The 27,789-nt window shown below is 44.7% G+C and overlaps 1 protein-coding gene across 1 annotated transcript in view; it reads left to right on the plus strand.

Annotated features, from left to right (window-relative positions):
* DNAJC13 (DnaJ heat shock protein family (Hsp40) member C13) overlaps nt 1-27,789 on the plus strand; it is a 242,223-nt gene that overhangs the window by 182,711 nt on the left and 31,723 nt on the right. Inside the window, exons 45-46 of the mRNA XM_040433922.1 lie at nt 5,337-5,514; nt 22,497-22,588. Coding sequence (XP_040289856.1) covers nt 5,337-5,514; nt 22,497-22,588 — 270 coding nt within the window. The remainder of the gene's footprint in view (nt 1-5,336; nt 5,515-22,496; nt 22,589-27,789) is intronic.

Genomic DNA, 27,789 nt, shown 5'->3' on the forward strand with positions numbered 1-27,789 from the left:
AAAAAAGAAATAATAATAACAGATTTCTATTGGACTGCGCAGGACGCTGCAGCCTCATCAGTAGTGCTGCATGTCTGCATGCCCTCTTTCCACAGGTGGCATAGTGTTGCGCTCCCAACCTGCGTCGGTGCTAGGGCATTTCCCCTTTTAGGTGGTTTTCCTGCCCTCTTCCAGGATATGGCGCTGGCCAAGTGCATGCGGCCCTTCCGTAGGCAGCATTCATCATCTCTCCAGTTATGGTGCCTGCCATGTGCATCCCCCCCCCTCCTAGGCGGGATACTGCACTCTCCCTGGCTGCCGGCTGGCCATGTGCATGACCCCCTTTTAGGCGGAATACTGCACCTTCACCGGATACGGTGCTGGCCATGTGCATGACCCCCTTCCATAGGCGGAATGCTGCACTCTCTATGGATTTGCTGCCGGCCATGTGCGTGACCCCCTTCTCTAGGCGGAACGCTGCACTCTCACTGGATTCACTGCCGGCCATGTGCGTGACCCCCTTCCATGGGCGGAACGCAGCGTTCTCACTGGATTCGCTGTCGGCCATCTGCGTGACCCCCTTCTCTAGGCGGAACGCTGCACTCTCACTGGTTTCACTGCCGGCCATGTGCGTGACCCCCTTCCATGGGCGGAACGCAGCGCTCTCACTGGATTCGCTCTCGGCCATGTGCGTGACCCCCTTCTTAGGCGGAACGCTACACTCTCACTGGATCTGTTGCCGATCATGTGCATGACCCCCCTTTTTAGGCGGAATACTGCACTCTCACCGGATACGGTACTGGCTATGTGCACGACCCCCTTCCATAGGCGGAACGCTGCACTCTCTCTGATGTGCTATGATGTACTTATGTACTATGTTGCTATGCTGCACTCTCACTGGTTTCGCTGCCGGCCATAGGCATGACTCAGGCAGCATACATACATCCCTCCGTCTGTGGTTGTTTTCTCGCAGGTACGTTGCTGGCCATGTGCATGTACCCCATACATGGCGGGGTGCTTGCACTCTCGCTGGATCCGCTGTCGGCCATATGCATGACCCCTCTTCCGTGGGCGGTGTACGCACTCTCGCTGGATTCGCTGCCTGCCATGGGCATGCCTTCCTTCCTTCCTCAGGTGACATACACACATTCTCACTGACTGTGTTTGTCTCTCACCAGTACGATGCTGGCCATGTGTATGACTCCCATACATGGCGGGGTGCTCGCACTCTCCCTGGATGAGATGCTGGCCATGTGCATTACCCCCCTTTTTTTTCTGGGCGGCATGCTACACTCTCACCGGATACCTTGCTGGCCATGAGCATTGCCCTCTAACATGGGTGGAACGCTTGCACTCCCATTGGATACGGTGCTGGCCTTGTGCGTGGCCACCCCTCATTCCATGGGCAGAATTTGGCACGCTCATGAGATTCACAGCTGTCCTTGATGGCTGTGCTGGACTTGTACATATCCCCCTTCATTGGCAGAGTAGTTGCACTCTCGCTGAGTTCAGTGTTGGGTGTATTATTGCACACTCACTGAATGCTAGGATAACCCTGTGCATGTTCCCCTTTCACTAGGTGGACCTCCTGCGTTCCTGCTGGATTATAGGGTATGTCCTGCTTCTCTGAAGTAGGTACGGCTTTAAGCATCACTCCCCTTTGGGACCGGCCTTTGCACTCTTGCCGACTGCAGTTTGCCTGATACAATTCCCCCCTTTCGGGGCGGACTGCTTGCGTTCCATCGCATGCTATACTAGGCTTGTGCATAACTCCCTTTCAGGTTGCACTTTGCAATTCCGTACATGCTGTGGCACTCTGTGGCGAGCCCCCTTTTTCGCTGAATTAACCTTTTTGCAGTGAGCGGACGTTCTTGTGCGTTGTTTGGGCCGTGTATGCCTTCTCCTCCTGTAGGTGGGTTGGCCTTCTCACTGCTTACGGGCTGCTCGTACGTATGCCTCATCTACTTCCTGCGGCATACTTTTGTTTTCTTGGGAAACGATGCTTGCCGCAAACCTTGCACTCGTCTCTAAGGAGTTCATTCTGTCCACCTGACCCGGACGGGCTCTACTTGCTCTCTGCTGCACGGAGCTGTGTGGTACTCATTTATTTAGTTGGCCCTTCATCCCAGGGAGTGTTCATGGGTCCTAGATGCGTGACCATTCGTCCTTCCGCGGTATTGCTTCCCTGCGCTAGTGGTCACTTGGTCGAGAGTGCGGTTGTCTGGAGCGTCCCTCGGATTCTTCGTTGGCTCTGGCAGGACTGCGGTTCCCTTGCCTGCTGCAATTTCCTCCTCTTCGGATGTAGTGTGGTATGAGTCCTTCCTCTTGGCGCCTCTACGCTTCAGTCTGATCTGCTACCAGGTGCGGGCCGCTTTCTCGGGAAGGTCACCCAAATTCTCTTGGGTGCTCGATTACCCAGGTCCGGAGGACCTCCGCCTTGGGTTCTTCAGGGTATTCGCCTTTTGCGAGGCGGTGAACCGGGCATCTCACAGTGTAGCAGGGTTCTGCTTTTGAGCTGTCCTATGGCTTCCCTGTTGCCACTCCTCCGTTCGGTTGGAGGGTGTTACGCCGGCCTCTGTCTCGACTACCTTATCTCGCCGGCTCTGTTTGGCTCCCGCTCGGTACAGATCACTCCGATGTGGCTTCTGTCCCGCCAGACTTCAGAGGTTGTTCCTTCACTGTCCTCCCCTCTGGGGAGAGCATGGTTGTTCATGTGGATGGTTCCGGTGTTCCTTTTGGCCTCGTACTGTCTCCCTTGTTCACACTGACTGTATTAACTGTGCCTATTTACCGAGTCTACCGCGTTCTGTCTTCCCGCTGAGTGCAGATTGCGTGGTCCATTCTAAGACAATGGTCCTGCTGTAGACTTACCTTCTCGGTAACTTGGGGAGGACTACCTTTCGGTCCAGATTGTCCTTTGATCTCCTACACCGGGACTGTAGAACATGGCTACATCAGCATGAACTTTAGCCTGTCTTGTCCTGGCATCTGGCGGATGCTGGGCGGACCCTTTGGTTCCTTTCCGTCTGTCCTTCTGCTCCCCCACTTGGGTGGATACGGGACAACGTTGCTCGGGGGCCGACGGGACCAGTTTTGTCGACTTCTGCCCGTGTTACTGGTCTGCGCCTGATCACATTTGGTTTTTAGCCCGCTTGCCAGGCGACTCCAGCGGGTTCGCTACTGTCCGCTCCTGGCTGTATTTAGGCCAGGATCTGTCGTAAGACTTATGATTTTTTTATCTGGGGTTCTGTGGGAAGCTGTGCATTCCCCACTCTGACTTTTTCTCTCCCCATGGTTCTGTCTTTTTTCCAGTCCGGCCTGGACCTGGGACTGGGATTCCTTTACTTGAGGTATCAAGTGCCAGCGCTGTTCTTCCTCTTCCAGCGTTCCCCGGCCCTCTGGGCCTGTCAAGACCTTCTTACTCGAAATGGCTCTTTGGTTCCTCTGTACTGTCCTTCGGTACCGCCCTGGGAACTACATACTGAGTTCTCGGCGCTCCAATCTTGTCCTTTGGAGCCGTTACAGAAGTTCTCTCTACCCCGCCTGTCCTGTACGGTTGTGTTTCCGTATCAGTCGTGTCTCTGACGGGTGCCTGAATGGCCCCTTTTTGTTCTGAGCCTTCTGTCTTTTCCCAGGACAGGGCTGTTCTACATCCCGTTCCTTCCTTCTGAAGGTGGTGTTTGCCTTTCGCTTCAACACTTCACCGATTTAGACGTTGTTTGGGCCTTGCAGTTTTTACTTGGAGATCTCCGACTCTTGTCGACGTTCGGTCTCTTGGGTTTCCTGGAGGTCCGCGCTTAGAGTTGACGGACTCCAGGGTGGTTTTCCTCCGCTTTATCAGATTGGCTATTGCTGAGGTTACCGCACCGTGGGCAGGATTCTGCCTTTGCTGTCACCGTTCATTTCACCAGAGCGGTCGGTGCCTCCTGGGCTGGAGGCATTGGGCTTCGGCCATGCATTTGAGCAAGGCGGCCACAGGTCTTCCTTGCACGCTTTACAGAGTTCTACAGGGTGCATACTCTGGCTTCGGCGTATGCTGCCTTGGTCCGCCTGGGTCTGCAGGCGGCGGTTCCTTGATGCCTTCGGGTGCTTCGCCTTGGAGCTGTGGTCCCTCCCCTTTTGGACTGCTTTTGAACGTCCCAAGGTCTTCTGTGTCCCCCAAGGAAACTGGGCGAGAAAACGAGATTTTTGTATAACTTACCAGTAAAATCTCTTTCTCGCTCTTTCCTTGGGGGACACAGCACCCACCCATTCGTTGTTTTTCTCTACACGGTTTCCGAGTTTGTGTTACCCGTTGGGTAGTTGGCTTGTTGGTTCCTTGTTGGACTTTGCCTTTTCTCACTGCTTGGACACGCAACTGGCAGTCTCTCTCTCCAGGCTGAGGGTATAGCTGTGGAGGAGGGGCTTAACAGTCTTCACTTAGTGTCACGCCTCCTATGGAGATGAGCTATACCCAAGGTCTTCTGTGTCCCCCAAGGAAAGAGCGAGAAAGAGATTTTACTGGTAAGTTATACAAAAATCTCGTTTTTTTGTGATTTTGTTGTCAGCACATTCAACTATGTAAAGAACAAAGTATTTCAGAAGAATATTTAATTAATTAAGATCTAGGATGTGTTATTTTTGTGTTCCCTTTATTTTTTTGAGCAGTGTATATTAGGGACCTATCCTCAGAATAAGTCATTATATTATCGGTGGTTGTCCGACTCTCAGCATAACCGCCAATTAACTGTTGAAAGGGGTTGCGTTGCTCAGGTGAGCACTGCAGCCACTTCCTCAGTGTGTAACATCACATCTATCAGTCACATGCATGTGTGAATTTGAGTCCCATTCAAGGGAATGGTATTGAGCTGTAATACCAAATACATCCAATATACAGTACACATCGCTTGTCCAAGCATCGGGGCCTCATCAGTCTTTGGCCTACAAATTTCAGGGCAATGTAGAATACAGCTATGGGCTACTCTGATTTAAAAGCACCAGGCAGATTGCACGGTTTAAATAGGGGAAGCCACTCCCCCAAATGTATAATGCAAAAGAGAGTTGGACCAGCACCTCAATACTACGTATAAAAAGATTGCAGGTGCACACTACCATGGCTGCAATTCAAAGACCCACAAGGACATTTTCTTGATAAAAAATATGTGCAAAGAGTTTCTAATTTTCATATAGAAAGTATAGCAGTAATGCATCTGGAATCTCTTTATATATAGTTTGAAGGTGCTGGTTTATGTATTTTGCATTTTCTAAGGATAGGTCATCAATATGTAAGTCTCGGAAAACCCCTTTAATAATCTACAAACTTCTTGTTGGAATTTGCATGTAGCTCTGGATTATTCAGTTATTTAATTCATACACAGGTACCAAAAGCTTTTGCAGCTAGTCTCCTCGATTACATTGGATCCCAAGCACAGTACCTTCATACACTCATGGCCATGACCCAAACTGGAAAAGTGGAGTCCGAACAGCATGGAGAAAGATTACAGAAGGTTGAAATGGCCCTGGAAGCTTTGAGAAACGTAATCAAGCACAACCCTGGTAAAAGTTTCATTCTTTTTTTTTTATAGTAGGAATTAAGCAGTAGTACATCTTTCATTCATCACTTTTTCATGGGTGATGTAACTAGTGTATCTGCTTACATGTACACTGCTGAGCAGTAAGCCTTCCTGGCCCTGACAGTAGATGTCCATGGCAGTAAAGGTCCCCATACACCTTATTCTTTTGCCTTTTGTTGTTGGACCCAATAATGAGTCTAATGTGTATGGGGACTTTTCCCCTGACAGTTGATGTTAGATAAGTAAAGGATCAGCGTGTTGAATTTTCATGATGTTTCATTTTGTTCTTCCTGGAGAAAAGCTACAATCAAAGGTGTTAAAAACACATATACAGTGGCGATAATTTATGAACACTTAATTTTTTTCAGAAATAATGTAATCTACATTGATCATCATTTGAAGTTTTTTTTGGAAGGGGTACACCATGCCATTAGAACAGTGTTTTCCAAAATAACCAAAGTACATCAACATAAAACCTTTATTTTTCAAAAAACTTGATAATCATAATTAGAAAACAGCAATGACTTTAGCACAGAGAGAGATTCTAACTACATTTTCTGAAGGTTATAAGTCACCAATCAGTAGGAAGTGTACAGGCCCTTGCTTTGGATGACTTCAGCACATCTGCGGCCACAGGACATCACTAGTCTCTCACACTGCTCTGGTGTGATTTTGTTCCACTCTTCTTCCAGTCTTTTCAACAGTTCTGTGACTGTTGTGGGTTTCTTGACCATAACTTTATCACCAAGAATTTTCCAGAGGTTTTCTATTGGGTTTAGATCAGGACTCTGGGCTGGCCATTTTATTGTTTTCAGTTTCAAGAAACTGCTTTACCTGTTTTGCTGTGTGACAGGGGTCATTGTCCTGCATGAAAATTGCTGGCTGATTGAGTGATGAATACAAGGAAGGAACTATGTGTTGTTGAAGAAGGTTCTGAATACACACTTGCATTCACTCTGCCATGTAGCTGTATGAGAGGTCCAACTCCTGCTGCAGAAAACATTCCCCAAACCACGACACTTCCTCCTCTACCTTTCACTGACTTCTTTACACACTTTGGGTTCAGTCTTTCCCCAGTTTGTCAACAAACATTATTCCCATCAGACCCAAATAAATTAAACTTGCTTTAATCACTAACAAGAACTCTGGACCACTTCTCCTCTGTCCACACAACATGCTCCTCAGCAAAGGTGAGTCTAGCCTTTTGATTCTTTCTGCTAATGAGAGGTTTGTTCACTGCAGAATGGGCTTTCAGTCCAAATGCTCTTAAACGTCAAGACACTGTATGACGAGACAAATCCTTACCCTGTTCAGTGCGGAACTGGCGAGCAATTCCAGCTGCAGTGTTGAAACGATTACCCATGGAGATTCTCCGCATTATCCTGTCCTCTCTTGCATTTGTCTTTCGAGGGCGACCAGCCTTCTTGGGGGGCTTAAATGAGTTTGTGACGTTGTAAAGATGCAATATTCTAGAAATCAGGCTTGGAACGACCAACTTCTCTTGCTATGGCTGATAGGGTCACCCCTTTGGCCTTCATCTGGACAACCTGCTGCCGGAGGGTTTCAGTCACTTTGGCACACCATTTTGGCAAAGTCAGTGAAAACTGGAAAGTTAGGCTGCCAGTTAAATAGGGTTTGTCAGATCATTAAAGGGGTTGGCCACCATAAGTATAAAAAACAATAAAGTGACCCAGACAATAACTAATGCCAAGAGGTATTTGTATCATGACAGATATACGGTGTATATATAATTTTTCTACTGCATTCAGCATAGCACGCTCACGTTGATGAGAGGCTGTGTGGGCGGAGCAGCTGCAAAGTGAAAGTAAAAATCCTAGCATGGACTTCCGGTTCCGGCGCGCGCATGGGAGGCTGAGGGAGATCAGAGCTCCTGCACCTGAAGCCCGCAAACCGAGCCATTCACCCCTCGGATGGTGATTTTTTCCATATTGATCCCCGCACAGAGTTTAGAAGGAGTGGATGGAGAAATTCCTGAGGAAGGAAGGCATAGCGAGCACGCCAGCGCGACTATCGCAAGGCGACGACAAACACCCGCGAAACAAGATGGCAGCCGCAGAGAAGACCCAGCGACTTACCCGGTTAGCGGCGCAGCCACTAGCCAAACACTCAGACGGGGACTGAGGATGCGGAGGTCAGTTTAACCCCCGATCAGGACATTACCATCTCCTGCCATAATATGGCAATAGAATTGGTGAAATTACTCGCGCCAAATATTAAGTCCACGCTGGAAGCCACAGTCTCTGCAGCGCTCCTTCAGATCCAAACGGAGGTCTCCCAGCACTCCTCCCAGATAGCAGAGCTGGAACAGAGAGTAGCTATAATGGAGGAGGAACTGGAGAAAACGCAGATGCGGGTACGTGAAGTGTTATCTAACAATCAGACACTTAAAGACAAGATGGAGGACCTGGAGAACCGATCGAGAAGAAGTAATCTCTGAGTGGTGGGGTTACCGGAAGATATCCCTCCATCGCAACTGCCGCAGATTTTTGCGACGGAACTCCCCCAAGCTCTTGGACTACAAGGCAAATATATTGTCGAGAGGGCCCATAGATTGGGTCCGGCCCGTCCTCCTGAAGCGGAATGGGGACGTTCTAGGCCGAGGCCGGCCATAGCGAAATATTTAAATTATGCCGCCAAAGAGGCGATCCTGAAGAAATACAAGGGAGCCCAACACCCGCTCATGTTGAGGGGTGCAAAAGTGTTCCTCTTCAGCGATTATTCCGTGGAAGTTACAAAACGACGGAGAGCTTTTTCGCAAATCTGCTCCACCTTAGTCAAGAGGAAAATAAAATTTGCACTGTTGTTCCCTGCCACGCTGAGGGTATTCCACCAAAATGGCTGCATTGATACATACCTTATGCCCAAGGAAGCGTGGGAAGCGATGGACATTGACATGGATGGGGAACAGAGTCAAGTGAGAGGCTGGAAGCCGTCGGGGGCCGTACACAACCGCAGATGGGAGAAAGTATCGGACTCGCCATACCGTCAGGGTTCGCCGAAGATCGGGGAGGTTACGGAGGATTCCCAAGACTGAGAAGAAAGAGGCTTGGAAGACGTGATTTTGCTAAGACTGCTGAGAAGGCGGCCAATAGATGAATCAGTTTATTTTTTCTGAAATGGAGGGTAACAGTTTTGGGATTCATCTGATTAGTGTAAAGGGGGTGGGGGGAGAAGAAAATGATTACATACATGGGGGAATTATAGCTTAAAGGAGGGGGAAAAAAAATTATAATCATAGAATTATCAAATATGATGTTAACTCGGAGGAGAGGGGAAGTATTGGGTTCATAAAAGTGAGCCTATCCTAAAGAGTTGCTTAGGGCTTTGGGTGAGGGAGGTTCTGATAGAGTTTATCTGTTTATTGGTTACTTGATTGAGAGGAACGGAGTAACGACAGCTCCGGTGGTGGCGCGAAAAAAGAGAAGTCAATGCTATTGATTTGATGTCGTTGTTGAACGTAATTTATGTTCATTGTTGGGAAGGGGAAGGGGGGGAGTTCTAAATGGGGAACTGTCGCTTTTATTGCAGCTCGTCCCTGTTTTGTACTTTCTCATTGGTCATGGATGGACGGTCTTTTCCTCCTCTGGATGCGTCTCCGATGATAGCTCTAATTCAAATACCTATATGAGAATCCTCACGTGGAATGTCAAAGGTCTGTTAAAGCAGCCCTAAATTAGGGCATTTTAGATACACTGATGTTCCAGATCAATGTACCCCCCCAGGGGGTTAATATCCACGCATGGCTGAGAGACTGAACACTGACACAGAAGTTGGTCAAAGCAATCTCTAACTTTTATTACATGGGGTATGGCGTATATACATCTTCAGAAGAGGGCAGTCCTCTCTGAGGCTAAAACATTGTTTCATTGTTCAAAAAGGAAGAAGAGATAAGAGAAACAGAGATAACACTTCAACATCTGCGCAGTGAATACCACTTTGGAATGTGAACTAATGTAAACATCTAAGTGTTCGCCATTTTGTAATGGCGGACAATCTAACAATAATACTGCATACGTCATATGTGACCCTTCAAAGAGGTGCTTCTCTATAGGCAGTGAATAATATATATCATCAAGCCATATGATTGGCTTACGCATCTCTACCACACTCTATGGGACACCTGTAGAAAGATGTGAAATCAGACACTTCTCACAGCACAGCACTTTGCCCCCCTCTCTCTCCTCTCCAGCCTTGAAACAAAGAGAGGGGTGGGGGGGAGGCACTTGGAAAAGAAAAAGTTAACTCATTACAGTCCTAGATATACAAAATATAGAATAAAATTCACACATCTTTAACACTATTACACAAAAACTTACAGTACACCTTGAACAAATGTGAAACAGATGGGGAGGGTAGAGTGATGAGAGTGGAATTAGGTCTGATGGGAGGCCAACTGCTCCTGTATAATATATACAGTGGGGGAAATAATTATTTGACCCCTCACTGATTTTGTAAGTTTGTCCAATGACAAAGAAATGAAAAGTCTCAGAACAGTATCATTTCAATGGTAGGTTTATTGTAACAGTGGCAGATAGCACATCAAAAGGAAAATCGAAAAAATAACTTTAAATAAAAGATAGCAACTGATTTGCATTTCATTGAGTGAAATAAGTATTTGAACCCCTACCAACCATTAAGAGTTCTGGCTCCCACAGAGTGGTTAGACACTTCTACTCAATTAGTCACCCTCATTAAGGACACCTGTCTTAACTAGTCACCTGTATAAAAGACACCTGTCCACAGAATCAATCAATCAAGCAGACTCCAAACTCTCCAACATGGGAAAGACCAAAGAGCTGTCCAAGGATGTCAGAGACAAAATTGTAGACCTGCACAAGGCTGGAATGGGCTACAAAACCATTAGCAAGAAGCTGGGAGAGAAGGTGACAACTGTTGGTGCGATTGTTCGAAAATGGAAGGAGCACAAAATGACCATCAATCGACCTCGCTCTGGGGCTCCACGCAAGATCTCACCTCGTGGGGTGTCAATGGTTCTGAGAAAGGTGTAAAAGCATCCTAGAACTACACGGGAGGAGTTAGTTAATGACCTCAAATTAGCAGGGACCACAGTCACCAAGAAAACCATTGGAAACACATTACACCGCAATGGATTAAAATCCTGCAGGGCTCGCAAGGTCCCCCTGCTCAGGAAGGCACATGTGCAGGCCCGTCTGAAGTTTGCCAATGAACACCTGAATGATTCAGAGAGTGACTGGGAGAAGGTGCTGTGGTCTGATGAGACCAAAATAGAGCTCTTTGGCATTAACTCAACTCGCTGTGTTTGGAGGAAGAAAAATGCTGCCTATGACCCCCAAAACACCGTCCCCACCGTCAAGCATGGGGGTGGAAACATTTTGCTTTGGGGGTGTTTTTCTGCTAAGGGCACAGGACAACTTATTCGCATAAACGGGAAAATGGACGGAGCCATGTATCGTGAAATCCTGAGCGACAACCTCCTTCCCTCTGCCAGGAAACTGAAAATGGGTCGTGGATGGGTGTTCCAGCACGACAATGACCCAAAACATACAGCAAAGGCAACAAAGGAGTGGCTCAAGAAGAAGCACATTAAGGTCATGGAGTGGCCTAGTCAGTCTCCGGACCTTAATCCAATCGAAAACCTATGGAGGGAGCTCAAGCTCAGAGTTGCACAGAGACAGCCTCGAAACCTTAGGGATTTAGAGATGATCTGCAAAGAGGAGTGGACCAACATTCCTCCTGAAATGTGCGCAAACTTGGTCATCAATTACAAGAAACGTTTGACCTCTGTGCTTGCAAACAAGGGTTTTTCCACCAAGTATTAAGTCTTTTTTTGTTAGAGGGTTCAAATACTTATTTCACTCAATGAAATGCAAATCAGTTGCTATCTTTTATTTAAAGTTATTTTTTCGATTTTCCTTTTGATGTGCTATCTGCCACTGTTACAATAAACCTACCATTGAAATGATACTGTTCTGAGACTTTTCATTTCTTTGTCATTGGAGAAACTTACAAAATCAGTGAGGGGTCAAATAATTATTTCCCCCACTGTATGCCCCAAACACGGCACAATCAAGTTTTTACCAGGCACTGGAGATCTCAATCCTGCAAAATAAGGGCCCCCAAATGATAGTGAGAGGTGATTTTAACAGAGTACGTAATAGTTTAGAGGACAGAAAGCAGGAGAGACATAGTCAGTCAGTTCTTGCAAAATCCAGAAGGATCCCATACATTGACCCCGTTGCTGGAGGCGACCGGCCTAGTTGATATCTGGAGATATTACCACCCAATGGATAGGGAGTATTCTCACTACTCTAACTCACTCCCAGCGGTCTTGGTCTAGAATAGACTACTTATTAGTGTCTCCGGATGTGATTCCGAGGACTCATAAAACTGAAATAGCTGATCTGCTGATATTGGATCATGCTCCGCTGTAGGTTGAGGTTACCGAGTCTCTTCCTAGGGGCTCGGATCATGTCTGGAGGATGCCTAGTCACCTGCTCTCTGATGAGGATTTTATTGACGGATTAAAGGGGTGGTGGTGGGAGTACTCCCAGGATAACGAATCCCACAGGCAAAACCCAGAGCTTTTTTGGGAAAATGCCAAAGCAGTGCTAAGAGGGCGCATAATGTCGTATACAATAGGACAGAAGAGGGATATTCAGAAAAAATGAGCAGGCGATTCAGCTTGTCCGACTAGCATATACAAAATATCTGGATGAACCGTCAGATATCAATAGAACACAGTGGGTCACAGCGAAACACAACTATGATTATTTACAGGAAGGCAAAGTCAAGTGGTTTGCAGATTGTAAACAAGCCACCTTATTTAGGCATGGTCACAAGGCAGGTAAATTATTGGCAAATCTTGCGCGCCCATATACTAGACGTGTACAAATATATCCCCTTAGAGATGAAAAGGAAATTTTGCACTCCCACCCTGGAAAGATGGTAGAAATTATGAAAAATTATTTCACAGCTATGTATTCTCAAGATTGTTATGACAAGAGGGTGGCTCGGGAGCTTCTAGAGAAGGTACGACTCCCCACATTGACAGATGAGGCATTAGCTAGTCTTAATGCGGAAATAACGGAGGCCGAGATAACACAGACAATTAAATCCCTACAGAATGGAAAGTCACCAGGCCCTGACGGGTTTCCAGCAGAATTTTACAAAGCTCTGGGACCAGAAATTGTATCAGTGCTAGCTGCACTGTTTAATGGGGTGATTCAGGGGGGAAGAATACCGCCATCCGGTAACACTGCGTGCATTAAACGTATTCCTAAAGAAGGAAAAGATTTAACAAATCCGGAATCATTCAGACCCATATCCTTGATCAATCAAGATCTAAAGCTGGTTTCTAAAATCTTGGTCAACAGGCTGGCGTTAATTATGCCGGATATAATCGGGGACCATCAGGTGGGTTTCATTAAAGGCCGCTCGGCAGTAACAAATATTAGGAAGGTACTGGCAGTACAAGATAGTTTAAAGGGGAGAACGTTAAATATCTCACATGCCCTTCTGGCAGTTGATGCCACTAAGGCATTTGATAATGTCAGCTGGCAATGGATGGATGATGTTCTTGACACAATGGCTCTGAAGGGTAACTTTCGGAACTATATCACAGCTCTATATGCAGCCCCGCAAGCGAGGGTACACGTCCCGGGTTTTTTGTCAGAGGTGATAAAGCTTAATAAAGGAACAAGACAGGGATGCCCATTATCGCCCTTATTGTTCGACCTAGCTCTGGAGCCGTTGGCATTATACCTAATACGATCTAATATATATGAGGGGATTAAAGTGGGGAAAGAAATGCTGAAACTCACGTGCTTTGCTGATGACCTATTAATCTACATGAGATCGCCGGATCTACATTTGCAGACAATACTTGAGACATTCCAATTGTATAGTGGTGTAACTGGGTACAAAATAAATGTGTCCAAGAGTCAACTTTTACTTTTGGGAGACCAAAACCGATCAAATATGTCCCAATTTGGAGTAGACGTAAGGAAGGATTACCTCACGTACCTAGGGATCAAAATAGGTAGAACCGCATCCTCAAACTATACGTTAAATTACCCACCGGTAATTAACAAGATTATCAAGGAGCTTGATAGATGGAAAGATTTACCATCGTCCCTAATAAAAATGATCAGTTTCCCCAACATGTTATGCCCGCTACAGACAATCCCAATGTTACTGAAACATGTAGATCTAAGAAAACTACAATCAGCTTTCGTGACCTTCCTCTGGGGAAAAAAAAAGGCCCTGCATAGCATAAAAAAAATTATGTTTATTGAAGTGGGAGGGGGGTTTGAAAATGCCAGATATTAGATTATATAATCTGGCAGCTCTGTTTCGACATGTGAGAGATTGGGTGTGGAATACTGACTACTTTTCTGCAGGAAAGATAGAAAGAGAGTTGGCGCAACCGTGGGACTTAGTGGCCCTGATGCATACCAGGCTTAAGGATCTCCCAACAAATATTAAGCATTCCATACTACTCAGAGACACCATTATAACATGGAAAGCAATTAGGAAAATGTATAAGTTACCACAGGGTAGGGACAATAAGATGTTTAAAAGTTGGAGGGAGAAAGGCATCCGAACTCTGAGTGATATAGTGGGGAGGTCAGATCAAATGTTGATGACTTGGGAACAATTGGTAGGCAAATACCAACTAAGTGCATCGCACTCATTGCCATATCTTCAGCTGTCAACTTATTGTAAAGCCCAGTCAAAGTCATTGGGAGAATCCGACAGATTGACCTGGTTCGCAGCCCTCCTGGGGGGAAAAGATGGTTCTACCTCACTCTCCGATTTGTACAGATGTATTCATAGTAAGAGTTATGTGGGCCTAGTGAAGAATGTATTTGCACATTGGGAAAGAGACATAAAAGTCACAGACTTCTCCCTTAAAATGAGAGAGGGTTTGGAGTACATCAGAAGGGCAGTCCAGAGTGAATAATGGCGAGAGTCGCAACTGAGGATCCTACATACAGGGAGTGCAGAATTATTAGGCAAGTTGTATTTTTGAGGATTAATTTTATTATTGAACAACAACCATGTTCTCAATGAACCCAAAAAACTCATTAATATCAAAGCTGAATATTTTTGGAAGTAGTTTTTAGTTTGTTTTTAGTTTTAGCTATTTTAGGGGGATATCTGTGTGTGCAGGTGACTATTACTGTGCATAATTATTAGGCAACTTAACAAAAAACAAATATATACCCATTTCAATTATTTATTTTTACCAGTGAAACCAATATAACATCTCAACATTCACAAATATACATTTCTGACATTCAAAAACAAAACAAAAACAAATCAGTGACCAATATAGCCACCTTTCTTTGCAAGGACACTCAAAAGCCTGCCATCCATGGATTCTGTCAGTGTTTTGATCTGTTCACCATCAACATTGCGTGCAGCAGCAACCACAGCCTCCCAGACACTGTTCAGAGAGGTGTACTGTTTTCCCTCCTTGTAAATCTCACATTTGATGATGGACCACAGGTTCTCAATGGGGTTCAGATCAGGTGAACAAGGAGGCCATGTCATTAGATTTTCTTCTTTTATACCCTTTCTTGCCAGCCACACTGTGGAGTACTTGGACGCGTGTGATGGAGCATTGTCCTGCATGAAAATCATGTTTTTCTTGAAGGATGCAGACTTCTTCCTGTACCACTGCTTGAAGAAGGTGTCTTCCAGAAACTGGCAGTAGGACTGGGAGTTGAGCTTGACTCCATCCTCAACCCGAAAAGGCCCCACAAGCTCATCTTTGATTATACCAGCCCAAACCAGTACTCCACCTCCACCTTGCTGGCGTCTGAGTCGGACTGGAGCTCTCTGCCCTTTACCAATCCAGCCACGGGCCCATCCATCTGGCCCATCAAGACTCACTCTCATTTCATCAGTCCATAAAACATTAGAAAAATCAGTCTTGAGATATTTCTTGGCCCAGTCTTGACGTTTCAGCCTGTGTGTCTTGTTCAGTGGTGGTCGTCTTTCAGCCTTTCTTACCTTGGCCATGTCTCTGAGTATTGCACACCTTGTGCTTTTGGGCACTCCAGTGATGTTGCAGCTCTGAAATATGGCCAGACTGGTGGCAAGTGGCATCTTGGCAGCTGCACGCTTGACTTTTCTCAGTTCATGGGCAGTTATTTTGCGCCTTGGTTTTTCCACACGCTTCTTGCGACCCTGTTGACTATTTTGAATGAAACGCTTGATTGTTCGATGATCACGCTTCAGAAGCTTTGCAATTTTAAGAGTGCTGCATCCCTCTGCAAGATATCTCACTATTTTTGACTTTTCTGAGCCTGTCAAGTCCTTCTTTTGACCCATTTTGCCAAAGGAAAGGAAGTTGCCTAATAATTATGCACACCTAATATAGGGTGTTGATGTCGTTAGACCACACCCCTTCTCATTACAGAGATGCACATCACCTAATATGCTTAATTGGTAGTAGGCTTTCGAGCCTATACAGCTTGGAGTAAGACAACATGCATAAAGAGGATGATGTGGTCAAAATACTCATTTGCCTAATAATTCTGCACGCAGTGTAAAGCCACATATGCCTTCAATCTCTCATACGCTAACGCTCCAGCACATTACCTGAGAGAATGTCCGAAATGCTCGCAACCAAAAACAGATCTCTTACATGGGTTGTGGGATTGTAGGCATATTAAGCCACTGTGGGATGAGATAATTTCCTTAATCAAAGAAGTGTGGGACATTGAGGTGAAAGCAGAGCCCCAGCAGTGTATATTCCAATACATCCCAGTGGAACAGGATGAATCCCAAGGGAAAGGTATAGCAGAATTGGCAGTACATATAGTACTTATGGCGGTCAAAAAATGCCTGCTACGTCATTGGCTGTTAAATACATTCCCTACTAAGGATGAGGTTAAGGGATTGGTGAAAAAATTACTATATATGGAAAGGTTGGAAGCTGGTAAATGTAGAGAGAAGGGGGTGGCAAAGTTCATTAAGAAATGGAGGAGATTAGTTGAGCATGTATTAACAGGGGATGAAATAGAGGAACTGATGTCTCCCTTTGTGCAAACCAAATGGTACCTAGAGGCGAAGGTTAAGGGCACGTTGGGAAAACTTGAGATATAAATGAGACGGTACACAGTGAATGGGTTGTAGAGCTGAAATGTTTATTATTTATACTTCCATTATTATGCCAGGAGCGACATGTGTTGGGGGGTGAAGTTTGGGGGGGGGGGTTACTAGGATTATCATCTGTTATTTAAATAATGAAAATAATAATAACAATAATAATTGACTATATATGTAAATGTACTACATGTAACTATGAACGTTGTTATTTAAATGGCTGTTCATGACGTGATATATATATATATATATATATATATATATATGGCATGCTGGCCATCAATGTTTATTACCTGTGATATGCATCCGAATAAAGAAAGTTATAAAAAAAAAAAAAAAAAAATCCTAGCATGCATCTTCAGAGGAGCAGTCACATGACATCTCTGCCTACTTGTGATAACAGCACCTCCAGGTGTCATCTCATCAGTCCTTCAGTCAAATAACTACATAGAGAAATCAACATAGGTGTACAGTGTGTGTGTGTGTATATATATATATATATATATATATATATAATGTGTGTGAAGATGTAGAGATATCTATCTATCATTTACTGTATCTATTTACATCTATCTCTATATCTATCTATACAGTCGTGGCCAAAAGTTTTGAGAATTACATAAATATTGGAAAAGTTGCTGCTTAAGTTTTTATAATAGCAATTTGCATATACTCCAGAATGTTATGAAGAGTTATCAGATGAATTGCATAGTCCTTCTTTGCCATGAAAATTAACTTAATCCCAAAAAAAACTTTCCACTGCATTTCATTGCTGTCATTAAAGGACCTGCTGAGATCATTTCAGTAATCGTCTTGTTAACTCAGGTGAGAATGTTGACGAGCACAAGGCTGGAGATCATTATGTCAGGCTGATTGGGTTAAAATGGCAGACTTGACATGTTAAAAGGAGGGTGATGCTTGAAATCATTGTTCTTCCATTGTTAACCATGGTGACCTTCAAAGAAACGCATGCAGCCATCATTGCGTTGCATAAAAATGGCTTCACAGACAAGGAAATTGTGGCTACTAAGATTGCACCTCAATCAACAATTTATAGGATCATCAAGAACTTCAAGGAAAGAGGTTCAATTCTTGTTAAGGCTTCAGGGCGTCCAAGAAAGTCCAGTAAGCGCCAGGATCGTCTCCTAAAGAGGATTCAGCTGCGGGATCGGAGTGCCACCAGTGCAGAGCTTGCTCGGGAATGGCAGCAGGCAGGTGTGAGCGCATCTGTACGCACAGTGAGGCGAAGACTTTTGGAAGATGGCCTTGTGTCAAGAAGGCCAGCAAAGAAGCCACTTCTCTCCAAAAAAAACATCAGGGACAGATTGATCTTCTGCAGAAAGTATGGTGAATGGACTGCTGAGGACTGGGGCAAAGTCATATTCTCCGATGAAGCCTCTTTCCGATTGTTTAGGGCATCTGGAAAAAGGCTTGTCCGGAGAAGAAAAGATGAGCGCTACCATCAGTCCTGTGTCATGCCAACAGTAAAGCATCCTGAGACCATTCATGTGTGGGGTTGCTTCTCATCCAAGGGAGTGGGCTCACTCACAATTTTGCCCAAAAACACAGCCATGAATAAAGAATGGTACCAAAACACCCTCCAACAGCAACTTCTTCCAACAATCCAACAACAGTTTGGTGAAGAACAATGCATTTTCCAGCACGATGGAGCACCGTGCCATAAGGCAAAAATGATAACTAAGTGGTTCGCTGACCGAAACGTTGACATTTTGGGTCCATGGCCTGGAAACTCCCCAGATCTTAATCCCATTGAGAACTTGTGGTCAATCCTCAAGAGGCGGGTGGACAAACAAAAACCCACTAATTCTGACAAACTCCAAGAAGTGATTATGAAAGAATGGGTTGCTATCAGTCAGGAATTAGCCCAGAAGTTGATTGAGAGCATGCCCAGTCGAATTGCAGAGGTCCTAAAAAAGAAGGGCCAACACTGCAAATACTGACTCTTTGCATAAATGTCATGTAAGTGTTGATAAAAGCCTTTGAAACGTATGAAGTGCGTGTAATTATATTTCACTACCTCACAGAAACAAAGATCTAAAAGCAGTTTAGCAGCAAACTTTGTGAAAACTAATATTTGTGTCATTCTCAAAACTTTTGGCCACGACTGTACTGTGTACCTTAGTACTGTGTAATGTGTACCTCAACTGGGTAAGATAACTGAAATCCAGAAAGCTGCAGTGGTTTCAACAAAGTGTAGTTTGCTGAGACAGGTTTAGATTCTGTTCTGGGTTTCTGCTGTTTTAAAGAGACCCAAGGCTAATGTCTGTGATTGACCATAATGCCGATCGCAGACAGATGCCATGGTCTTTTGTAACCATAGCATCTGAGGTGGCTTTCCCCAAGAGTGCTGCACCACATAATAGTGGTCTGCAATGCACAGGTACCAGCTGAGTGCAGGCAGTTTGCAGATGTGGACCAATTCACTTCAATGGGTCTGCGATCCGCAAGATACGTTCCGCACCACAAAAAGATAGAACACATTCTATTTTTTTGCGGTGCAGAAGCACAGAGAGAAATCCTTTTGAAAGCACTTTGTAGTGCTTCCGTTGGCTTTTAATCCGTGCTTCCGCTCCATACCACTCTGTATTTTGCAGAGTGCAGACCCATTCAAGTCAAGGGGATGTTTGCTGACCTCAATACAGGAACAGCAGGAACAGGGTACACACACTTGTGTGCATGAGCCCTTAGACTGCAAATGCTAATTAACAGCAGTCTATAGGAGAAGCAATCTAAAGATTGCATGTTTAGATCCTCTAGGAGGGCTTTTAAATAAGGAGGGTTTTTTAAAATATTAAAATTAATATCATCCCTCTTTCTCCAAAATAAAGATAAAAATAAATATAAAGTAAAAATATAAATTATCTTTGGCACCGCCACTTTCAAAAAAAGCTATCACTATTAAAATATGTATTCCATATGGTGGACGGTATAACTGGAAAAAAAAAAAAAAATGGCCAATTTGACTTTTTTTCACTTCATAAAAAATAAAAAAAGAATAAAAAGTGATCAAAAACCCACTCACCCACACACTCCAAAGTGGTATGAATAATAAAACTACAGATCATAATGTAAAAAATGAACCCTCAGTCATCAACGTAGACATAATTCTAAAACAGAAATGGGGATCAGAATATTGAGATGCAAAGAAAAGAATATATTTTTTTGAAATTATCTTTTTCAGTATTCAAAAAATAATAATTGCAAATGTGGTATCACTGTAATTACACTGTGGCAGACCTAGGCTACTTTCACACTGCCGTTTTAGTTTCCGTTTGTGAGATCCGTTTCAGGGCTCTCACAAGCGGTCCAAACACAATGTAAGTCAATGGGGACGGATCCGTTTTCACTGACACAATAGAAAACATATCCGTCCCTCATTGACTTTCAATGGTGTTCAAGATGGATACGTCGTGGCTATGTTGAAGATAATACAAACGGATCCGTTCTGCATGTGAAAGTAGCCTTATTTATTACACTACACCCCATCTGGATTTTACAGCTTTATACCACATCAAATTCAAAAATACATGGTGCCAATAGAAAATACTATTTGTCCCGCAAAAAAAAAAAAAACCCTCATACAGCTATTTGAATGGAGAATTATAAAACTTATGGCTCTGGGAAGGCCAAAAGTAAAAATTGGAACATGGCCTGGTCCTGAAGGGGTTAAAAGGGTTGTCCTTCCATATATATATATTCATGACCTATCAAGATAGGTCATCAATATCTGATCAGCAATATCTTTATTGATTTGCACTATGTAACACATTATGTAAACCACTATCGATATGTGATTCACGCTATGGAGATATTGTTTTTATTTTTATACTGGCTTTTATGTTTATATGTTTCGTTGACTGAATGATTATCACGTGATTTGTTGCTATGTATTCTGGGTATATATAGCCGTGTATGACACCATGTTTTATGCTTGATAAAGACCGCATTGAGCGGTTGAAACGTTGCAGAGGGGAATAAACAGATCCACTATTTTTTTTCACTTTACGATTGGAGTGCTGCCTCATCCTTTTGAATCTATATCTACAGTTAGCCGTTGGAGCCTGCGGCTGTGAGGATTTTTGCACCCGTACCTTTAGTCTTGTGCTGCTGTGTATTTTTTGTTTGATATATATATATATATATATATATATATGTGTGTGTGTGTGTTAAATCTAGGCTCCGTCCACTTTTCGTTAGTCGACAGCGACCCGAAAAAATCTATCAAATGCCTACTATATGCAGGGGCTCAGGAGGGTTTTATGGCAGGGAACTAAAGGGAAGTGCTTGTCCTCCGTCACTAGCTGCTGATCTCTTATAGACTCCGAAGTCATCACTGACAGGAGCAGACTGCATGCTCTGCTCTTACAGGTGAGGGAGAAGAGCGCAGGCACAGATAGACTGCACAGATAATCTGGCATGGACGAGCTTGTTGTGAAGCTCCTCCATGTCGCGTGCAGCCATGGACGGATTCGGCTGCAGGGCAGAGCGGGCTCAGGGGCTGTGGCTTCAGATAATAGAAAAAAAACTGGCAGATCTGCTTAAACGGAACCTGTCACCAGGATTTTGTGCATAGAGCTGGGGACATGGGCTGCTAGATGGCCGCTAGCACATCCACAATACCCAGTCCCCACAGCTCTCTGCTTTTATTGTGTTAAAAAACCATTTTGATCCATATGCAAATGAACCTGATATGAGTCCTGTGTCCGGAGATGAGTCCAATTTTCTGAGCGCAGCACCTCCCCGCGTCCTCCGAATCTCCTCCTTGCTGGCTGACGTCACAGAGCTGGAGCGCCAAAATCTCGCGATACGCGAGCTAGCGCATGCGTAGTTCGTTCCCTGTGCTGATGCCAGCACAGGGAATGAGCATGATGCCGACACTGCGCATGCGCTAGCTCGCGCATCGCGAGATTTTGGCGCTCCAGCTCTGTGACGTCAGCCAGCAAGGAGGAGATTCGGAGGACGCGGTGCGTTGCTGCGCTCAGAAAATTGGACTCCTCTCCGGACACAGGACTCAAATCAGGTTCATTTGCATATGGATCAAAACGGTTTTTTAACACAATAAAAGCACACAGAGCTATGGGGACTGGGTATTGCAGATGTGCTAGCAGCCATCTAGCAGCCCATGTCCCCAGCTCTATGCACAATATCCTGGTGACAGGTTCCCTTTAATGACATATAATAGGACATTCACTTTTTCCCTGCCTCCCACACAGTAGTAGCAAATACATGGAGAGTGGCCAACCCCTTTAAGGAAATTAGCACCAGTTGCCAAATTAACACCAATAACTTGCATGTATCTGAAAGTGTTTTGATCAGTGTTCTTTTTCAATTATCTCATTTACATTTTTATTCTGTGCTTTAGAATAAATACAGTTTATGAAATAATCTTAAAATACTGCTATTTTACTCATGTTAGGATATATCCACATAGGAGTACACTATGTCCTTGACACTTCAGAAATTGTCTGTTCTCTAATTTTGATCGCCACTGTATGCTTGGCTGAGCCTGTATCGGGAGTCAGGGTAGATAGCTTTCAGCAACAGCTATTGGAGTTGAATGAGCTCCTTAAGGGTGATTCAAGTGAATCAGTAACATCCTCAGGCAAGTTCTCTGTAGGACATCCTGGAAACATACCCTGTTGGGGTTCAATGATGACAGGCAGGGCCTTGGCTGATAGGGTTAAAATGCAAAACACCCTTTAATTTTCCATGTTGTTAAATGTAATGTGAAAAGTTCATACGATTTTTTTCACTGGCAGCAGGTAAAGTGTATATGCGTTATGTGTATAGTGAATAATATAGTCTTTTATTTTCTATCCATGTCAGGGTCAGAGACAGAATGTATTGGACATTTCAAGTTGATCTTCTCATTGCTGCGAGTCCATGGAGCTGGAAGAGTTCAACAGCTTGCTTTGGAGGTAAATAGTCACAATTTAACAATTGTGCCCCACCCCTGGCAGCTCTCCCCACGTCAAACACGTTGTCATGTGAAACAATAACATGATGCATCGGGCACACGTCATCACTATGGGCATTCCTTGGCTGTAGCATCAGAGGCTCCTGAGGGTGAACAACCTCTTTAAAGGGAACCTGTCACCGGGATTTTGGGTATAGAGCTGAGGCCATGGGTTGCTAGATGGCCGCTTGCACATCCACAATACCCAGTCCCCATAGCTGTGTGTGCTTTTATTTTGTAAAAAAAACAATTTCATACATATGCAAAGTAACATAAGAGTCATATCTTATTTGTTTGACCAGAGAAGAGTCATATTTTCAAGCTTTGACTCCTCTCAGGTTAATTTGCATATGTATCAAATCGTTTTTTTTCCACAATAAAAGCACACAGAGCTATAGGGACTGGGTATTGCGGATGTGCTAGTGGCCGTCTAGCAACCCATGTCCTCAGCTCTATACACAAAATCCCGGTGACAGGTTCCCTTTAAGGCCTCTTTCAGACGGGCGTTGCTGGAAAAGGTGCGGGTGCGTTGCGGGAACATGCGCAATTTTTCCGCGCGAGTGCAAAACATTGTAATGCGTTTTGCACTCGTGTGAGAAAAATCGCGCATGTTTGGTACCCAAACCCGAACTTCTTCACAGAAGTTCGGGCTTGGGATCGGTGTTCTGTAGATTGTATTATTTTCCCTTATAACATGGTTCTAAGGGAAAATAGTAGCATTCTGAATACAGAATGCATAGTACAATAGCGCTGGAGGGGTTAAAATAAATAAATAAATAATTTAACTCGCCTTAATCCACTTGATCGCGCAGCCCGGCATCTCTTCTGTCTTCATCTTAGCTGTGTGCAGCAACAGGACCTGTGGTGACGTCACTCCGGTCATCATATGATCCATCACCATGGTAAAAGATCATGTGATGGATCATGTAATGACCGGAGTGACGTCACCACAGGTCCTGTTGCTGCACACAGCTAAGATGAACACAGAAGAGATGCCGGGCTTCGCGATCAAGTGGATTAAGGTAAGTAAATATATATATATATATATATATATATATATATATATATATATATTTATTTATTTATTTATTTTAACCCCTCCAGCGCTATTTTACTATGCATTCTGTATTCAGAATGCTATTATTTTCCCTTATAACCATGTTATAAGGGAAAATAATAATGATCGGGTCTCCATCCCGATCGTCTCCTAGTAACCGTGCGTGAAAATCGCACCGCATCCGCACTTGCTTGCGGGTGCTTGCGATTTTCACGCAACCCCATTCACTTCTATGGGGCCTGCGTTGCATGAAAAACGCAGAATATAGAGCATGCTGAATACTCGCCCGTGTGAAAGGGGCCTAAGGGCCAATAAATAAACAAATTTTATTTGAATTTAACTACAAATGTCTATGCGTTCCAGACTTCAGGCTGTAATTGACTGCAAAGGATTTGCAACCAAGTATTAAAAAGTGAAAGTTTAATTTATGATTATTATTATGCCCCATTACTTTTGGTCCCTTAACAAGTGGGAGGTACATATGCAAACTATTGTAATTCCTACACCGTTCACCTGATTTGGATGTAAATACCCTCAAACTAAAGCTGACAGTCTGCAGTTAAAGCACATCTTGTTCGTTTCATTTTAAATCCATTGTGGTGGTGTATAGAGCCAAAAATGTTAGAATTGTGTCGATGTCCCAATATTTATGGACCTGACTGTATACCCTTCCTACAGGGACTAAGCTAAATCAGTTAGTGCAAAAGTAGTAGGAGAAGCAACACAAAAAATCACACTATGTACAAACCCAGAACCACACAGACCCGAAGAGGCCCCTAAACAAAAAAATGGGAAGAGAAACAGATTTTACAGTACAAAAAGTGCAAGTACAAAAATCTAGTTTTCTCATCCGTATCATTGGGGGACACAGGCTTGACCATGGGATGTTACAGAGCAGTCCCCAAGGGCAAGCATAACCAGCAACCCTCCCGTCAATTAGAGAACCGCCATCTGCAAAACTCTACGCCCCAGAGAAGCGTCAGCAGACGCAATGGTGTGCACCCTATAAAACTTGGAAAAAGTATGCAAAGACGACCAGGTAGCCGCCATGCACACCTGTAGGGCCGAAGCCCTGTGATGCATCGTCCAAGAGGCCCCCACTGCCCGAGCCGAATGAGCAGTCACCTGGAATGGTGTGGCACGGCCATTAACGCATTACGCTTCCACAAACTATTGGGAAATGGAAGTCTTCAACGCTGCCAGCCCTCGTCTAGGCCCCGCTGGAATCACGAACAGGGAATCTGTCCGCCGGAAAGATGATGTCTGGGACAGATGGATGCGAACGGCTCGTACCAAATCCAGGGTATGGAGCGACTGCTCCTGAGGATGAGACGGGCCTGCACAAAATTAAGGGAGAATAATCTCATTCAGATGGAATGCCGACACCACCTTCAGCAGGAAGGACTGCACAAGGCGAAGGACCACCTTATCCTAATGGAGGATCAGGAAAGGCGACCTACATGAAAGAGCCGCAAGTTCCGACACCCTACAGATGGACGTGATTGCCACCAAAAACGCCACCGTGTGAAGGAGTTTTGTGCAAAATGTTGGGTCGCAGCTATGGGTGTGGTGTGGGATACTTGCAAAGCGTACGCTAGAGGCCTTTACATTCAAAAGATTAGTCGACATAAAACTAAATCTCGGGAAGCCCAGAAAAAGCTGCAAGCTTTAGTAGTGGAGGCGGAGGAAAGGTTTGCAAATTCACCTGACAGGGCAAGTGAGGACTCCCTTATAGCAGCTCAGGCGGGGTTGAAGCAGCATATCTTGCATATGGCGGATAATCGCTGTTTTAAAAAAAAAAAAAAAGTACTTTGAGGCAGGGGAAAGTTACGGTAAGCTACTAGCAAGGGTTATTAGAGCCCAGGAGGGACCGTCCAAAATCTTGTCTATTCAGAGGACAGATGGTTCTCTTGCCACGACAGATGAGGAGATTCTGTCAGTATTCCACACCTATTATGAATCCCTGTATAGGACTAAATTAGAGGTGGATTCTACCAATATAGCTAATTATCTTGCAGAGATTGAGATTCCGCGACTGTCAGCGGAAAGTGTGGCATGTCTAGATGGCCCTTTAACACTCACTGAGTTGGAATTGGCGCTACAAGCATTTCCCAATGAGAAAGCCCCGGGGATAGATGGACGACAGATATATATATTTTTTAAATATAGTAGTGTCCTATTGCCCCATCTAATGTCGGTTTTTAATGATTCCCTTCAATCAGGAAACCTTCCTGCTTCTATGAAAGAGGCTATCGTAGTGGTCCTGCCCAAACCTGGTAAGGATCCCAGATCCCCTGACTCGTACAGACCAATTTCACTGTTGACCTCTGATATTAAGATCTTGGCGAAAGTTTTAGCGAATCGTCTACAGTCCGTCATCTCCACTATTATTCATAGTGATCAGGCGGGTTTCATGCCTGACAAATCTACTTCGGTAAATCTTAGATTACTTTTTCTTAATATCCAGAGAAGAGTTGAGTCTGTCGGAGGTCGAGCCATCCTTTCATTGGACGCGGCTAAGGCCTTTGATAGCGTTGAATGGAGTTATCTTTGGGAGGTGTTGCGAGTCATGGGGTTTGGGAAGACCTTTATCTCCTGGGTTCAGTTGTTATACAACGGCCCCACGGCTAGGATACGGGCTAATGGGGGAGCTTCAGAGTCGTTTAGATTAGGAAGAGGAACCTGTCAGGGATGCCCATTATCCCACCTTTTGTTTGCTATCGCAATTGAGCCGCTTGCCTGCTTGTTGCGCTCATCTGATAGGATCATAGGATTTCCCTGTGGGACCTGGGAGGAGAGGGTGTCCCTATACGCTGATGACATGTTAATATATGTAGGTAATATGGAACAGTCCTTAGGTCCTGTCATGGCACTTGTACGGGAGTTTGGAGATAGGTCTGGTCTCCGTATTAACTGGGATAAGTCCACTCTCCTATCGTTAGATGAATCTGCTATGACTCTCCTCCCACAGTCTAGTCCGATGCAGATTGCGCATCAGGTCAAGTATTTGGGGATAGTAGATACCGCAAACCCTAACAGTTATATTAAACTTAATATAGAGCCGCTTTTGATCACAATGTTGGTTAAGATTAAGGCTTGGTGCAAATTGCCGTTGTCTGAAATCGGGAGGAGTAACCTTCTTAAAATGATTCTCATGCCCAAACTCATGTATGTCTTGCATAATTCCCTGGTATGGATTCCTCGCAGGATATTTATAAAAATGTATAGGTTATTTAGGGATCTGATTTGGCGCCATATAAAAGCCCGATTAGACTAGACACTCTTCAGAGAGGGAAAGAGGAGGGTGGGCTTTCAGTCCCGAATGCATGGCTCTACTACATTTCGGCTCAATTACAACAGTTGAGGGGATGGGGGAGGACTCCTGGCGATATTGCCTCAGCCAGACTGGTGGCACACATTGTTGGTCACAATTCTCTGGTGGCTGTATTGGAAAATAGTGGACTTGTTGGCAAGCTGACAGGGCATCCCACACTTTTCATGATACACAAGGTCTGGCAGAAATGTCGGGCGCTGCCATCAATACAAAGGTTTACGCAGTTTTCCCCTATATGGAAAATCCGCACCTGCCTGAATTATTCCATTTAGATGGCTTCTCACCCTGGGAGCGCAAAGGAGTGAGGTATTTATGTCAGCTACAGAGTGCTGATGTTTTTAAGTCCTTTGATCAGTTAAGAAATGAATTTGGTCTCCCATACACGGCCTTTTATCAATTTCTGCAACTACGGCATGCCTTTCAGACACAGGCTAAATCCTTATCGTTGAAATGTACTATGGTTCCGTTGTTTCAGCAACTTCTTACAAACGGTTCCTCGAGCGGTCTGATATCGTCTACTTACAGGAACTTGTATGTGAAATCACGGAAACAAGACGTTTTAGCAGTTAAATCTAAATGGAAAAATGAGGTAGGGCCGATTTCAGAAGAGCAATGGAAGTCACTGTTAGCGCTCACTCCACAATTGTCAGTTTGTGAGGGGCAAAGTATGTCCCAGTTGTTTTTACTTCACTGGGTGTATAGGACTCCAGAGTTTTTATGTCGGATAGGTGTTCGGGCAGGTGCGGCTTGTCCTAGATGCGGCTTAAGTCCT

The sequence above is a fragment of the Bufo bufo genome, chromosome 5, assembly GCF_905171765.1.
Source record: "Bufo bufo chromosome 5, aBufBuf1.1, whole genome shotgun sequence".
NCBI lineage: Eukaryota > Metazoa > Chordata > Amphibia > Anura > Bufonidae > Bufo > Bufo bufo.